General features: G+C 31.8%; 3 protein-coding genes across 9 annotated transcripts in view; 2 read left to right on the plus strand and 1 right to left on the minus strand.

The window, feature by feature from the left end:
• The window catches only part of LOC119634319 (prolyl 4-hydroxylase subunit alpha-1), a 128,716-nt gene that overhangs the window by 77,984 nt on the left and 35,317 nt on the right, over nucleotides 1-15,415 (plus strand). For 2 of the 3 annotated variants that reach the window (XM_038028384.1, XM_038028387.1), the window contains exon 1: nucleotides 14,551-14,731. The exons of the other annotated variant lie outside the window; for it this stretch is intronic. The gene's annotated coding sequence lies outside the window, so the exon portion shown is untranslated. Of the gene's footprint in view, nucleotides 1-14,550; nucleotides 14,732-15,415 lie in introns of those variants that run through there. 3 annotated transcript variants of the gene reach the window in all.
• LOC119634321 (STAM-binding protein-like) lies at nucleotides 29-4,881 on the minus strand. Of its 2 annotated transcripts, none has more exons than XM_038028390.1 (6): nucleotides 4,468-4,881; nucleotides 1,819-2,364; nucleotides 1,338-1,629; nucleotides 1,134-1,246; nucleotides 960-1,062; nucleotides 29-892 (listed from the first exon to the last, which is right to left on the minus strand). In XM_038028390.1, the coding sequence occupies exons 1-6, from the start codon at nucleotides 4,593-4,595 to the stop codon at nucleotides 830-832; spliced, it is 1,245 nt and encodes a 414-aa protein (XP_037884318.1). In that variant the 5' UTR covers nucleotides 4,596-4,881; the 3' UTR covers nucleotides 29-829. The 2 variants fall into 2 exon arrangements, with proteins under 2 accessions (XP_037884318.1, XP_037884317.1); XM_038028389.1 differs by having other exon boundaries at nucleotides 30-892; nucleotides 1,338-1,659; nucleotides 4,468-4,595.
• LOC119634314 (neutral ceramidase) lies at nucleotides 5,354-12,835 on the plus strand. 4 transcript variants are annotated; one of them, XM_038028375.1, is made up of 9 exons: nucleotides 5,354-5,459; nucleotides 9,868-10,025; nucleotides 10,082-10,228; nucleotides 10,297-10,476; nucleotides 10,593-10,919; nucleotides 10,985-11,194; nucleotides 11,253-11,585; nucleotides 11,645-12,255; nucleotides 12,317-12,500. In XM_038028375.1, the coding sequence occupies exons 2-9, from the start codon at nucleotides 9,888-9,890 to the stop codon at nucleotides 12,498-12,500; spliced, it is 2,130 nt and encodes a 709-aa protein (XP_037884303.1). In that variant the 5' UTR covers nucleotides 5,354-5,459; nucleotides 9,868-9,887. The 4 variants fall into 4 exon arrangements, with proteins under 4 accessions (XP_037884303.1, XP_037884305.1, XP_037884302.1 ...); XM_038028377.1 differs by having other exon boundaries at nucleotides 5,444-5,463; XM_038028374.1 differs by lacking the exon at nucleotides 5,354-5,459 and adding an exon at nucleotides 6,787-6,958 and having other exon boundaries at nucleotides 12,317-12,835.

Genomic DNA, 15,415 nt, shown 5'->3' on the forward strand with positions numbered 1-15,415 from the left:
TTAATTTTTTATATATTTTTATTAAGTTACTTTTATTGCATGATAGTTCCATTTTCTATGTACACAATTGAGAAGGATTTTGTTTAAAGAATTAAATGTACATTTAGTTTAAAAAATAGTTATCATATTCAATTCAAAAGATAAAATGCGGTTAATGTAAAAGCGTGTTTTCATAAAGTCTACAACAAGTAATAGAAGGCGACATCATATATATATATATGTATATATATACGTATATGTACATGAATGAATATGTGTACGAGTTATCTATTAAACACAATTAGTAATAATACTTAATTAAATATATTTTGATTTCCGATAGTTTCACAAACTAAATTATAGGTAACAAAAGTTTAGAGCCTAGTCAAACTAAATTAAAGCTTCTTAAGAGTGATTTTCGTTAGTTTTTAGATAGAACATGTTTTCACTTTTCATAAGCTTGTTAATTTATATTTCTCCTTCTTCTTCATCTTCTTAAATAGCATAAAAATTTTTTCCAAAAATATTTCGTTTATTTACTGATTTTGTTACATCAGTATCATTGCATTATCTCTATGTATGTGTGTTTTCTTTTTCTTTTCTTTTTTTGCCAAATGTTTCATTATATATATATATTTTTTTTAGTAATATTTAAAAAAAGCATTGTTCAATTTTAAATGCTTTGAAATCAATTTTCCAGGTTTTTTCTTCTCAATCATTCGTCCAAATTGTTTTTGTTTTTTCAAATTTAAATATTTCCAATTATTAGTATTTGTGTAGATAGCTCTTTCAATAATATCCTTTTTGTCTTTGTCTTTTTGTTATTTCTCTAAACATAAAATTCCTCAAACTATCTTCGTAAATCGACGACTTGAATTTTTTGATTTTGATCCATTTGTATGTGTTGCGCATCCTAAGAAAAGAACAAAATACAAAATATATTTATTTATTTATTTATTTATTTTTTTTGTATTACTAACCATATATAACGGTGGATCGTTGGGATGAGGATGAAAACCCGTTTCACGACATTCAGCAATAAAATTCAGACCATATGTTGGTGTAAGTATATAGAAACCATTACTGCCGCATACAAACAAAAAAAGGTTCAAGTTATAATGAATAAAACTTTGTAAGTTATTTTTGAAAATTACGTTTGATATTTTGGTGCACAAACTATGGCTATAGCCTCAGGCATCATTAACTGATATGAACAGTGCGTATGCAAATCCACCGAAGATAGAAATGCTGTTTGACTCGGATGTGTCTGTAAATTATCAGAACATTCTTGACACAATTCGACTCTTTAAATATATATATATATATATATATATATTTCTACTACGTTTTCTACTTACATGTATCCAACCTAAAGTAATTAAATTTTTTTGATCTTGTACATCAAATATTTCCTCTTCACTCATCGTGGTGCACGAATCAGCATTCCCATGTTGCTTCGGTATTATGACATGCGTAATGTATAGACGATTTTGAGATAAACGACCGGCCAATATACCGCAAGTCTCTATATTTTTATCTGTATTCCTCTGCGCCAATTGAAGAAACACCTCCATTGTGTCCTGTGGTATAATAACGGTACGCAAAGAACCCGCCAGCAGTGAATCTGAGCGATCGTATTGTGGCTTTTGGCTGCGATCAAAGGATGGTTTTGAGGGGATACTTGAAAAATTGACCAAAAAAAAACAAAAAAAAACAAAAAACCCGGAAATAAGTAAAACAAGAAAAAACTGAAATTTTTGAAAAAAAAAACAATAAATAAAAATAAATAAAAAAACAAAGAAACGACATATAAATGAAAATTTGAATTTCTCTACTCACTTTGTACGTTTGTCGTTCTCATCACGAAAATCCGTTTCAACCGATAATAGGAGACCTCCGTCTGACAAATTGGATCGTTGACCGCCCATTGGAAAATCATTAGGATAAACCACTTGATCGAGTAATTTCATATCCGGGGCACTAGGCTGAACATTGGGATCAATTTGGACATGTAGATTTGCAGGTATTAAACTATAGCCGCCAACTTTATTACAATCGCGTGCCTCCCGTTTACGTCGTTCCCGCTCGCGTTCCAGTTCATGTATGCGTTCAGCCTCTTTATTCGCTAAGAATTGTTCATATTCTCTTTGATAATGGTTCAGTAGTTTTTGACGTAATTTCTCGGATTTGGGCATAATTTCCTCTTTGATCAATTTATTAATGTCTTTCATTTCGGCACGCTTGCTTTCAAAATCCGGATGTTTACGTATCTTTTCAACAAACAATGTCAAATATTTCATGTATAAAATGAAAGCGTTCTCATGATTGCCTTCAGCCACATAAACCTTAGCCATGCGCACCATTTCACGACCTGAGCGGAAGTACCTAAGGAATGCGTAGAATAAAAAAACGTATACTTGGAAAGAAAGAAAACATTATGTGTGATTGAAATCGAATCGAAGTTGGCTGGAAGCTCTCTTCATTTTTGATCATTTCCGTTGCGCTCTTCTTTCTTTTTTAATTTTTATCAATTTGAAATCAAACCACCGATATGTATATATATATATATATATATATATATGTATATATAAAGACACAAAGCGTATAATGAACTAAGTAACTGATAGAATCCTCAGAGTAAACAGGACAGAAGAGTTGTCCGAACTGGGAAGAAGTCTGCAGAAATTTGCTATAGTCTCTAGTATAAGGAATCTGTATTCTTTATGCATCTAAGTACATCGCACCACTACTCTTCAATCAAAACTTATCAATTGTTTCCCTGGGAATCTCGTTGTGCTTTTGCGCTTGGCAAATTTGTTCTGTTGTTCTGTTTGCACAGAAGCCGTTAGCTGCATTTTTCTGTTACGTCGTTTATAAAAAATGGAGAATGGAGATAACACAGAGTTGCTTTTAATAAGTAATAAATAAATAAAAAAAGAGAAATGGTGAATAAAAAATCTCTCTCATCTGTTAAATTGGACGAAATAACTGAAACTGCATAACAATATCTGTTAAATGGCACGAGATAACAGAAACTGCATGATAATATCTGTTAAATGGCACGAATTAAAGGAAGCTGCATGACAAACGATGTTAATGTTATATTATCTATTTCTTTTGCGGCTCTTAGGAGCAGTCGAAACAGTGGCCAGATTTGAACCATTTTCATCCTTGGGCTAAATTTCATGAAAATGTTCCAAAAATTGCAATAATAATACTATCATAATATTATAATACTATCGGGATGCAATTTAACCTCTATTTTGTCTATAAATCTCTGTAGTATCTCTTTAATTAATGGTCCAGTTTTAAGCCGAGATTTTACTTTCCGCGATAAAGTAAAAGGTCCACTAAGAGAATTTGAATCGAATTAACCCTACTTTCATTATCGCGTTCGCTGGCCAGTAAGAAATTGTACAAATCCACTATTATCTATTAATGAAACGTATACATCACAAATGTAGTTAGTTTACACTCAAAATTCTAGTCTACGTCCAATCAAAGGGCAGTCTGCACCGCAATTTGGAATATACAATGGCTGATAGGCATTCTTGTAGAAAATGGATACAACTGGTTGGCTTTCGACGGGGGCATTCTACGTCCTCTTTCTTCTTGTGCCAGACTTTGATTTAGAATCCTATGTTGTAAGGGTCCATAACCCAGCAAACGGATGAGCAAAAATACATCATGCGTCCTCTACAGAGAGTCGAGATGGTTTGTCGTTAAGCTAATAGCATATTCGCAATGAAACTCTTTTTGGGATGGAACTTTAACAATTATCTACCAGAAAAGTATTTATAATATTCATTATAGAAGTAATGATTTAAGGTGACCAGAATTTGAGCGAACTTCGAATTCTATCGACAGCCGTTAATTTACCACCTCGTATGGTGAAATGACAATCCTGTTTAGGTTTATTTTCACATTTGAAGAAATCGCCATATAGATAATAATGTGGTAGGTAAGCATTATTTTAAATTCAGCTTAGCCATGAGCGAACCAGTGAAAAGTAAATTTCGAAAGAGAAATAATTGCAAACCAAGCTTGCTGTTCGACATCGTGACGCAACCAGACATCAATTTCATTATTTACAAAGCGTTTTTATCTATTTTATATGGAACCTTCAATGCGAGTTCGCTTTACTACTAGATATATATAAAAAAATGATAAACCTCCTTCGATGGCCACAAATGTGCATACACAGTGAATGAGTGACATTGAGTAAACAGTAAACAAGTGATAAGTGTTAAGCGAATAAGCAACAGGAGTCCTACTAGAAAAAATTTCACCATTATTGAAGGTCATGTTTTCATGACCTTAGCCTAATTTTTCTATTTTCTTTTTCATATTAAATTTCTTAAGTTGCACACACAAGGTTCCGTTATGCAAAAGAAACATTTTACTACTACGCTATTTTGCGTTTGAAGGCATTGCGAGATTAAATTCTTTTTTTTTTTTTGTTTTTTTGAACGTCAAGTAAGTATTTACCGCAAAATTGATTGTTTTGGATCCACTTCAATCATATTGCCGTGCTGGACTAAATAGCTCATACGTTCTTGTGGTTCAATTGTTGTCATATCCATATAATTTACCATCGCCGTCTTGGAGGAGGACATGGTTTTCCTCTCCTTCTTTTATTGTATATTTAAAATTTATTTTTTTTTTAATCAATAATAAGAAAATTCGATATTGTTTCAAATAGGTTGTTGCGAAAAAAGTCCGGATTTTCAAAAACTACTTATTGGCGTCTTTAATGGTTTTTTTTTATATGAACTTGTTCTTCGTTATTATTATATTTATAAATTTTTCTTAAAGATTTGTAGAGATTTTCTTAGTTTTATGTTTTCGTATAAATTACTCATCTTCCACTTCTGCGTCTTATCAAAACAAAACGAATAATGAGGCGAATTTAGCAATTTCTTCTTTCACACAGCTGGCAAGTTGTGTGAGTGTGTAAGTGTGTGCGTGTGTGTGCAGTGTTTCCAAGTTTGAGCAAAATTGAAGTAACAGTCACAATAGTTAGTCTATAGGGGATTTTGTTAACTTGGCTACTTTTCATTTTTTTTTTTTTCAATATTCTGTAGAAAATTTTAAATATCACCTTTTGTAACGGCTCTCCTTCTCCTCTCGAAGTCTGGCATTCTTACCATAAAATAGTACTAATGGAAAGTAAACTAATAGTTTTAACTGCAAGCTGATTAATTTATAAGCATTGATTACAATTGAATTGTTTCGTAATCTAATTTTTTATATAAATGGATTAAGTTTGTTCGTTATCGATAGATAGATAGAATGCAATAATGTTCTAATGTTCATAATTGTTTCATTTTGCAATTATAGCTGATTAGAGCGGAGGTTTTCGAAGTTATAGAAATTTCGTTCGAATACTTGCAATTTTCTGTGCTAGACAACGAAAGTAAGAGCGTAAACCCACAAAAAAAAGGAAGCTGTATTCAGTTTGAACCTGGCATAGATCTTATGTAAGTACGTAGACTATTCATTTGCAAAAAAAAAAAAAAAAAGAAGGAAATATCGTACATTATGCATATTTTATTCCTTACTTATTATTAAGATCACTGTTCTAAAAAAAAGCCTAAATATATTTTAGGCAACTATATATATTTTATCCTCTTCATTATTCATTATTGTCACCTAATAGCGATACTCCGCTTTTCATAATTTAAAAGAATAAATACGAAATAACAGGTCGAATAAAAAGCAAAATCAAAAGGAAGATATAAATGAACGAATGTGTCTCGTAATGTGTCTTGATTGTCTAGTTTATTAGTTAAACTAATGTCTAGACATGAAATCGTTGTCTGCTCTCTTTGGGGTATGCTCAAATTTACTAAAGAACTTTCCACGAAGTCATACAATATCCAAAAATGAAAATAAAATAACATTGACAATGTCAGCTATAGAACATTTCGGAACGTTTCGGAAGAAGATCTTTTTTGTCAATTGTTAGCCTGTATATAAAGATTGTTCACCAACTCATGTGATTGGCTAAGGACTGAAATTCAATAAATAGTTTTACTCTTTAAGCAGTTACACGTAATAAATGCATTAACCATTTCCTCTTCGAAGATTGCTTTTCATCTACCTATCAGCAATCTTCACTTCTCCATTTGACTTGTAATGCGAGCAAACGCATTATCAGTATATGAATTATTTTTATTGAGAATACATACTTGCATCACTAGCGCATAGTGATTTTTGTAAGTGCCCAAAAATTGCAAGCGACAAGTCCACCAATGCTATAGGCACAACATCACATTTGTAATAAAGGTTTCTGGACCGTCAGAGCTCGATTTCAATCGATTTTAACCGACAGCATGAAAGACTCGTTTGCTCGCTTAACTCGCGAAATCTCATTTTATGACATATAGGTGATAATAAATTGAGCAAACGTAGAAATGAAGAGAAGAAAATTGAACGAAACTTTATTTTGATTGACATTGATGTAAAGAGAAAAACATGAAAGAGTGCTTTTACGAGTAAAAGAATTGCAGTTATGTTAGATAAGAGAAGTATTATTAAACATCAAAAATTAAACGAAAATGAAAATAAATAGTTTAAACATTTCTCTCACGGTCCATGATTTAGCGTGCGGAGGATCAAGACCGAAGACCGAAACACAAAACCCTATCCTATCATCATATCAATCATATTTTCTCCCAAAGATATCGTAAAACATAAAATTGCACGCGTACGTATATATATATGTGTATATATATAAATATATGTATATGAGTTCTCTCATATTTTACTTTCGTCCATATTTATTCATTCATACTATTCCTGAATTCAATCAGTTTTATTTGCAAAATTCATGTTAACACTTGTTGTGTGTCTTGTGGACGATCGTCGTCATTGTTATTATTATATGTACCCTATGTACCGTTAAACAGCATTAAGCAATGACATTCATTACATTTTTTATGGGTGTTAATTAAACTAAATATCTGTATAAGTATGTGTGCGTAAAAAATATATTAAATTGCAGCAATTATTTAATTATTAAAAACTGATAAAATTGAAAAAAAAAAAAAACAGAAGAGATGAAATAGTATAGAAAAATTCGTAAACATAGCGTTTGCATTTTGCATGTTCATACTAGTAGTACGAACGTTACACACACGGTTTTCCTAATTGATAAATAACGTGTGATAAGTAGGCTTTTGACATTAAATTAATTTCAATAAAAGTTCAAAAAAAAAAAACACTAGAAAAAATTGTGTTTATATATATATATATATATGGATGTAATAAGTGAAAAATTATTAAAATCATTTAAAAAATTCATTTAAAAAGATTTAACTAAAGTGAAAATTGTAAACAATTGAGAAATTTATTTTTTAAAGAAATTGCTTTGAAGTGTGTGTCCCGTGTGCATGTGGTTTAGTATTATGTTAATAATAATATCAATAAACTGCATTTTCACTCAAGATCAATCCTTTTTTTGCATTTTATAATAAGAAAAATTCGCCAAAAAACACAAAAAGACAAAGAGATCAATGCTTTGTTTATAAAATTAAGAAATACATACATACATACATATATAACGCTCTTTCTTGCATTTTCAAATACATACGGGTATCAAAGGCATTATATATATATATTGATTGAACAAATTGTCGCCAATGAAAGAAAATTCCAGAGACTTAAATAAAAGCAAAAAATTTATTATAAAATAATGCCAGAGATAATAAAAGTACAACCTATATAATGATTGTAAAGTAGCTTTGCAGATAATATTTGTGTAATGGCTGTTACTGATATGTATTTTATTAATTTATTTTTTTTTTTTTTTGTTTTTAATTTTCAATAAAAAAAAAAAAAATTGAGTTTACGACTATTTTTAACTTTAACGAAATTATGAAAAATTGTACTCAAAAGTAAATAATAATACAATACAGCAAAAAGAGTGTTACTTACGTTCAATGTCAACGGGTTAATGTCGAACATTTATGAAAACAACTTATTGTGCATCGAAGACTTGCTTCTTTTTTTTTTTTTTTTTTTCTCTGCACTCTACTATAGCATGGATTTATTTATTTACGATTCACTTTTTAACTTGGACTTTTTTGTACGTGTTTGGTGTATTAAGTTACTCCGCTACGTTTTCATATTTGAATGACGTCGATGTTTTTTTTAGTCCAAAGCTTTTTACATTACTTTGTTAACACAAGAGGAAGTTTTATACCATTTCAACCAAAGAGTGACAAGGATATATTCATGTTAGATGTGGAAGTTGATATGAGTGTAGCGCTAATGAGTAGAGCATTTCATTTTTGTGTATCTACATGTATACATAGCAAACATTCCCTGGAAAAATCGTGAAAGTTTCAAATGCAACATCTTTTGAAGCAGGCAACTTACGCTCGGCAATGCTACTTTATTAGGCAATATAGGTGATAATGAGATAAGTGAAGTGAAGTGAAGAGAATTTCCGCATTTAGAAGTTTTTTATTTAGAAAGCAAATAATCTGCAGCAACAGTAGCGCTTTGAACTTTCCCTACACTTTACATATCGTCATCATTCTTTGTTAAGTTCCAAACTAATTATCGATGTTGAAGGGTGATGATCCAGAAAATCACCAACCGTTCCCAAGTATCGGTATGAGTAACGGAGCGGAAAGAATCGTGATTACCATGTCTGTGTTCGCGTGTTCTAATCTCAATACGATAGAATTTCCTTTGGTCGTAATTATACTAGTGAATGCTCAGTCGATAAAGGCGTAACATTTACCACTAGGCTACAGCCGCTTACCTATTTCGTTCTCTTTGCTCAGCTCATTCCGACCATTGGCCGTATTACACGAACAGGACGTATCCCCTGAATGACTAAGTCATGTAATAATAAAAAAAGTATTAGCCGGTTTTTTCAAAAATCAATTCTCTCATAACGAGCTAATCCCGCGAACTTTACATAATACTTAAAAATGAATCCAATATTGAGTGCAGCCTTCATAAATAAAAAGTGGGCATCTAGCCAAAATAAAAAATAAAAGCAATTTTATTATATTTTTAACTTATTAATTTTCGTCTGCATCGAAAGTATTGGATGATTTGGAAAAAAATGTCGATTTTCTTGGCCAAAACGAAAAACGTTTTCTTTATCAAGAACAGTGGAATTCAGTCGATTTAAACTCTGAGTGATCTTACGAGTTGTCATTTATTTTGTCTTTATCGCCTGCTACTGGCCTTTCAAAACGTGATACATAAGCGCAGAAAGCAGTTTTCGCACTGACGCGTTCAGTCCACTTATCGCGTCCACGCTCATCCAATTAGTTTTTTTCTTGCTTTAAAATCATTTTTCCCTCTTGTCTAGTAATAGAAGTAGAGTACGCCGAAAATGCTGCTTTCGATTTTCCGTCTTTAGTAAAGCATCAAACGAAGAAATAAACAAAAATTTTTCCTACACAAGCATAGTGCCTGTTGAGTGTGAAAAAATGAAATATTGGCAAAAAAAAAAAAAAAAAAAAAACAAAATAATTTTCTAAACAAACTAATACTAACAAATTCATTCAAGTATTTGAACTTTTCAGTCACTTTTACACTGAAGATTGTGTTCTTAACATCCTAGCATATATTTCAGCTTTACCTAGATTAACTGCGCTCGTAATTGCGTGTAGAAAACCGAACAACTTGACAGTGGAATCAATCATAAGTTAAGGAATACACAATGAGTTGTGATAAATTTGAAAATTGAAATTTATTTACAAATGCACGAATCCATGGGCGAAAGCCAAAAAGTTTTTTCTTTTTTTTTTCATATATATTTCCTTTTTCAACTTGTAGATCTCACCGATATATATTAGTTGACACATGTAGAAGCGAAAAACGTTTCTCATTCATTCAATTTTTTATTTGTTACATTTTTAGTTCGTTTAGATACTTGCAAGATGACTTCGAAATCATTTAACATTACTTATATCGTTATATTTGTATATCTACATGTTTTATTGGGAACTTTTACAAATGGTTACAAGGTTGGGTTAGGTCGAGCTGATATTACAGGACCACCGGTGGAAATAAATTTTGTGAGTAAGAAATCGATAGCAAAAGTCTAACGGTTTAATTATTTATGAGAATTTAGATGGGCTATGGTAATTTTAAACAAGCGGGCCATGGAATACATACTAGACAGTACGCACGTGCCTTTGTGACAGAAGATGATAGAAATAATAGGGTGGCTTTTGTATCGGTAGATGCCGGCATGATGGGCTATGGTGTGAAACGTGAGGTAAATGCGAAAAAGTTACGACCTCTTCATGCACTACACACATATATTATGCACATAATGATTTTTAGGTTATTAAACGTTTAGAAGCACGTTACGGTATTGATGTTTATACGAATGATAATTTAGTTATCAGCGGAACTCATACACATTCAGGTCCCGGCGGATTTCTCATGCATTTGCTCTATGACGTATCAATTTTAGGCTTTGTTCCGCAAACATTTGAGGCCATGGCACATGGAATTTACTTGGTAAGCTCGTGTTACCTAAATACCTAAAGATAGGTTGCGTTTGTAATCAATTACAAAATCAATGAACAACAAGTAATGCGAACTGTGTTTTATTGTTACTCTTATTGCCTTTCAAGAGCGTTAAGAGAGCTACTGATAACTTGGTGGAGGGTAAAATTTTCTTGGCTCATACTCTTATATTGAATGCAAATATAAATCGTTCTCCAACTTCCTATTTACGTAATCCTATTGAAGAACGAGCTCAGTATGAACACGATGTTGACAAAACGTTAATGCAATTACGTTTTGTGGATATGGAAGAAAATATTTTGGGTGTTTTCAATTGGTATGCGGTGCACGCGACGTCTATGAATAATACCAACACTTTAGTGTCAAGCGATAATGTGGGCTACGCGTCTCTTTTGCTGGAAAGAGAATTCAATACGAACAAAGTGCCGGGCAAGGTAATCAGCTAAGGTTTTAAGTAGTATTTTTTTTTTTTTTTTTTTTTTAATTTTTAACATTTTAGGGTAAATTTGTAGGAGCGTTTTGTTCCTCGAATCTGGGTGATGTTTCACCAAATATTATGGGACCAAAGTGTTCGCGCTCTGGTAATCCTTGTGATTTGTTAACTTCAAAGTGCCCTCCAAAGGAAGGAGAATGCTTTGCTTCTGGCCCGGGTCAAGATATGTTTGAAAGTACACAAATTATCGGGCAACGTTTAGCGGAAGGAGCATTGGTAGATTTTTAGCAAACCTATAAGAGTAATTTCTTATCTAATTTGAGAGGTTTTTTAGCGACTTCTCAACTCTGCCGATGAAGAGGACAATGGCAGCCGAGAAGTAACTGGCGATATTAGCTTCATACATCAGTTCGTGGATATGCCCAGTTATAATGGGACCGCTTATAATCCCTCGCAACGTAAAATCGATAAAATTCGAGGTTGTCAACCGGCTATGGGTTATAGTTTTGCAGCTGGTACCACTGACGGTCCTGGAGCATTTAATTTCGCTCAAGGTACCGTGACGGAGAATCCCATGTGGAATTTAGTACGCGATTTTATAGTACCACCGACACAAGACGACATAACATGTCATTCTCCAAAACCTATACTTCTAGCCACCGGCAGAGTAAGTTTCGAACATCTATCCTCTGCTTTTTCCTTATTACGAGTCTAAAACTACCATAGGCCACATTCCCTTACGAATGGCAACCAAAAATTATCGCAGCACAAATTATTAAAATTGGTGATGTGGTTATCACTGCTGTCCCAGGTGAATTCACTACCATGGCGGGCCGTCGATTGCGTAATAAAGTTGCTGCGGTTGCCTCTGCTATTGACGGCAAAGATGTTGATGTCATTATAGCCGGTTTATCTAATATATATACAAGTTATATTGTAACTCCAGAAGAATATCAGGCACAACGTTATGAAGCAGCTTCCACCATATATGGACCCAATACCTTACCCATTTATATGGATATATACGAACGTTTAACTAAAGCTTTATTAAGAGGCGAAATAGTTGAGTCCGGACCTTTGCCACCCTATATGAATGATCGTATGCTATCTATGAATACGGGGGTAATATTCGATGGGCATCCAATCGATAAAGATTTCGGTTATGTTAAACAACAGCCACACAGAGAATACGAAATCAACGATACGGTAAAAGTGACATTTGTTGCTGGCAATCCTCGCAATAACTTGTTTCATGGAAAAACTTACCTAACTATCGAACGTAAAATTCATGAGGAAAGATGGAAGATTGTGCATACGGACGCCAGTTGGGATACAAAGTATAACAAGGAGTCGCGATTATTTATGTATTTGTTTCACTAAAAGAAATTATTATTACAGATTCATTTGGGAACGCACTCATTCGATATTTGGCTTTAGCGATGCCCACATACATTGGACGATTGGTGCTAATACTCTACCTGGTCAGTATCGCATACGACATTTTGGCAATTATAAATACATTTTGGGTGGAATTTTTCCATACGAAGGACAAACACAAACGTTTACGATAATCGACGAATAAGCAATTTAATAAAATTGAAAGGATGTTTTTGGACTAGTCACAGACTGTATGCTTTCAGGGTGTTTATAGAATAAAGTGCAATCCTATGTATTGTAAGTAACTCAGAGAAAGGAGTTTTTATTAATTAATATTCTTTAAAAGATGTTATTCATTTTGTATATACGTTTTAATCTCTTGCATTATTTATAATATATGAAATTTAAGCGATAGGAACAAATATAATTGGTATTTAAATAAATTACTTATTTTTAACATGACGGTTATATCATACTTTAATTAACTTTTATATTAGCGAAAATTCAATATAAAAAAAAATATCGTTATTAAGGCGTAAATGTATATTTGTTATTGTTATGGGTGAGCGGGAAAGCTAAAAACAATTTCTGCTTTAAATTTTGCGTTTAGTTGTAAACGATAAAATAATTTAGAATTACTCGCTGGGTTTAGTACAGATCTTGAAAGTAATGGAGTGAAAACCATTGTTTATAAGATAATTTTTAAACGCTATGTCCTATCAATGTTCAAATATTATGCTCTTCGATTCAACTGTATTTTATAGCAGCATAGACCAATAGTTATCTATACGAAATATTTCGATAACCTATTAGCAAATTTCCTCACTTGCATCAAATACTCCATTAATGATTTTTTTTAATATTTGAAATGTAAACGTTAAATTTTCAGCAACAGTACGAAGAAGAAAAGGAAGCGACATAAAATAGAAGTTATTCAAAAAACAGTTAATAACTTTTTAAAATAGTTTAGAAATATAACCTTTAAGTTTAAATAACCCTATTTTTATATACACAAAAAATTATTCTTATAGATATAGCTATCTTTTGCTTTTAACTGACTATTTCCATTTTATTGATCTTTCTACTTCTTCTTTTGACAAGTGCATTCACAATTGTGCTTGAAAGTCAGAGTTGCTTAGGACAATTTAATATTGTGGGGAAAAATAATCAAGTTTAATCAAGTTACTAATTTTACACAGATAATTAATTGGGTAAATGTAATCTGGATGGTAATCACGTAACTGAAAATTAGTTTTCATTTCGCACAAGTCTTTCATAAGTGATTATTCCTCCTTTACTTTTCCTACATGTTACCCTAAAAGTTTTCAATTTCGATAATGACTCACATTCGCATTTATTCATGTTAAAGGTAATCATTATACCTACGAACGAGTGCAAACAAAAACAACAAAACAAAAGCACTCAACTAAATCACGAATAATACTAAAAACATAAGTAGATGAAGAGTGTGACACACACACACAGAGAGAGAGAGAGAGAGAGAGGAGAGAATAGAATGTTTATAAAACTAAGCAAAACTATTTTATTATATGTTATATTTTTAATGTTTGTCTAATAAATGAATGAATGATATCAGCACAATATCATTAATATCTCAGATTGTCATGAATAACAAAAATAATAAAAAGATTCGATTTCGATGAGAGAGGAATTCTTTGCGAACTTGGCAGCATTAGCATTAGGGGATTGCAGGCATTGTTATTGTAAAATGTTATTTAGACTAAGAGAAGTCTGAAAAAGAGCGAATCCAATAGGGAGAGAGGGGAGAGAGAGAGAGAACATCACTTCTTAACAATTGCTTATATGAATGAATATAAATCTCAACATTTTCTAGATTTTTTTCAGTCTCGCGCAATTTTTCTCGCGCATTATTATTAAAAGGGGTATGGATCGATTGTTGCGGTGTTTATTGATAAACATATGAAAAGAATTAGCAAATTTATTATTAATTTGTTGTTATGAAAACAAGGAAGTTGTATTAAAAATTACCAAAGTCATCAAAGTAATAATAAGTAGAAAAAGTATGATTCGTAAGGAAAATTTTAAGAATCGTTTATTAAAATTTATTGACTTTTACCTTACAAGAGTCAAGCATAAGCATTCGTTTATGACGGAAAGTGAAACACAAAACCAATTCAGATAAATACAAATTTTTGATTAATTCATAAAATAATAGGCGGGGATACATATATATATATATATATTTAGCAATATATATATATTTAGCAATCGTATTATATTTTCTTGAAATTAGTGTCATGGTGTGATCAAAAATTTATACAAACGTCTTCATTGTTTACATTTTTGAAGAGTAAGGGTGCATTCGAGAACAGAAAGCATAAGACAAGCAAAGAGCAAACAATACGAGGCGTGCGTTGCACTTAATTCATTGACGTCAAATAAAAAAAAAGCGCAGTGAGTATATGAAAAATTGTCTTCATTTAATAAAATTAGTTGTCGTTATAGTTTTACATTAATAAAACTTCGTTGAAATAGCTTTTCTTTTTTTTTCTTGCGTCTTAAGGCGATCTATATGATTTTGATAAGAAAGCCGGCAATTTGTCTTTGTGTTCATTTCATTTGAGAGTGTACGTGATTGTTTTATTGATAAATGTAAATAGGTCAACAATATAGAAAATTCCAGAACTTAAAAAACTATGCATGCTCTACTTTAATAAATCTTTAAAGATAGTGACAGGCGGATAATCTTTTCTAATTATTTAAGGCAAAAAACTGGTAGGTTTTTCATCAACTAAGAAAGCAAAACATATAGAAATGCAAAAACATACATATACATATATATATATATATATATATATTTTCTTTTGAGATTGCACAGCAATATTGCATCTTCTTGTCCGTCCCACATTAGCAAAATAAATAATTTATTGAAGGCAGAAAACTGTATTTGAAAATGTCATATCTTTCAAAATTTTGATCGCTTATACAGTTCGGTGAACTTTTATCAAACGCTTAGATGGTGCGTTAGAATGCGCTTAAGCACATATGTGCATTTCGATAAGAAAAGAATTTCCCCTTTTCTCTTTTTTATTCCTAACATAGCACATAGGCGGACATTACGAATAACATGCGCTCTCA

Source organism: Glossina fuscipes, unplaced genomic scaffold (genome assembly GCF_014805625.2).
Source record: "Glossina fuscipes isolate IAEA_lab_2018 unplaced genomic scaffold, Yale_Gfus_2 3, whole genome shotgun sequence".
NCBI classification, from domain to species: domain Eukaryota; kingdom Metazoa; phylum Arthropoda; class Insecta; order Diptera; family Glossinidae; genus Glossina; species Glossina fuscipes.

Coding starts and splice junctions, on each gene's coding strand:
- LOC119634321 (XM_038028389.1), bottom strand. CDS start 4,595: ATGTCCTCCTCCAAGACGGCGATGGTAAATTATATGGATATGACAACA. Junction 1,247..1,337: donor TTACTTTAGGTTGGATACAT/GTAAGTAGAAAA, acceptor GATAATTTACAG/ACACATCCGAGTCAAACAGC. Junction 893..959: donor ACGATCCACCGTTATATATG/GTTAGTAATACA, acceptor TTCTTTTCTTAG/GATGCGCAACACATACAAAT.
- LOC119634314 (XM_038028374.1), top strand. Junction 10,477..10,592: donor TGGCACATGGAATTTACTTG/GTAAGCTCGTGT, acceptor TTGCCTTTCAAG/AGCGTTAAGAGAGCTACTGA. Junction 11,195..11,252: donor GTTTAGCGGAAGGAGCATTG/GTAGATTTTTAG, acceptor GAGGTTTTTTAG/CGACTTCTCAACTCTGCCGA.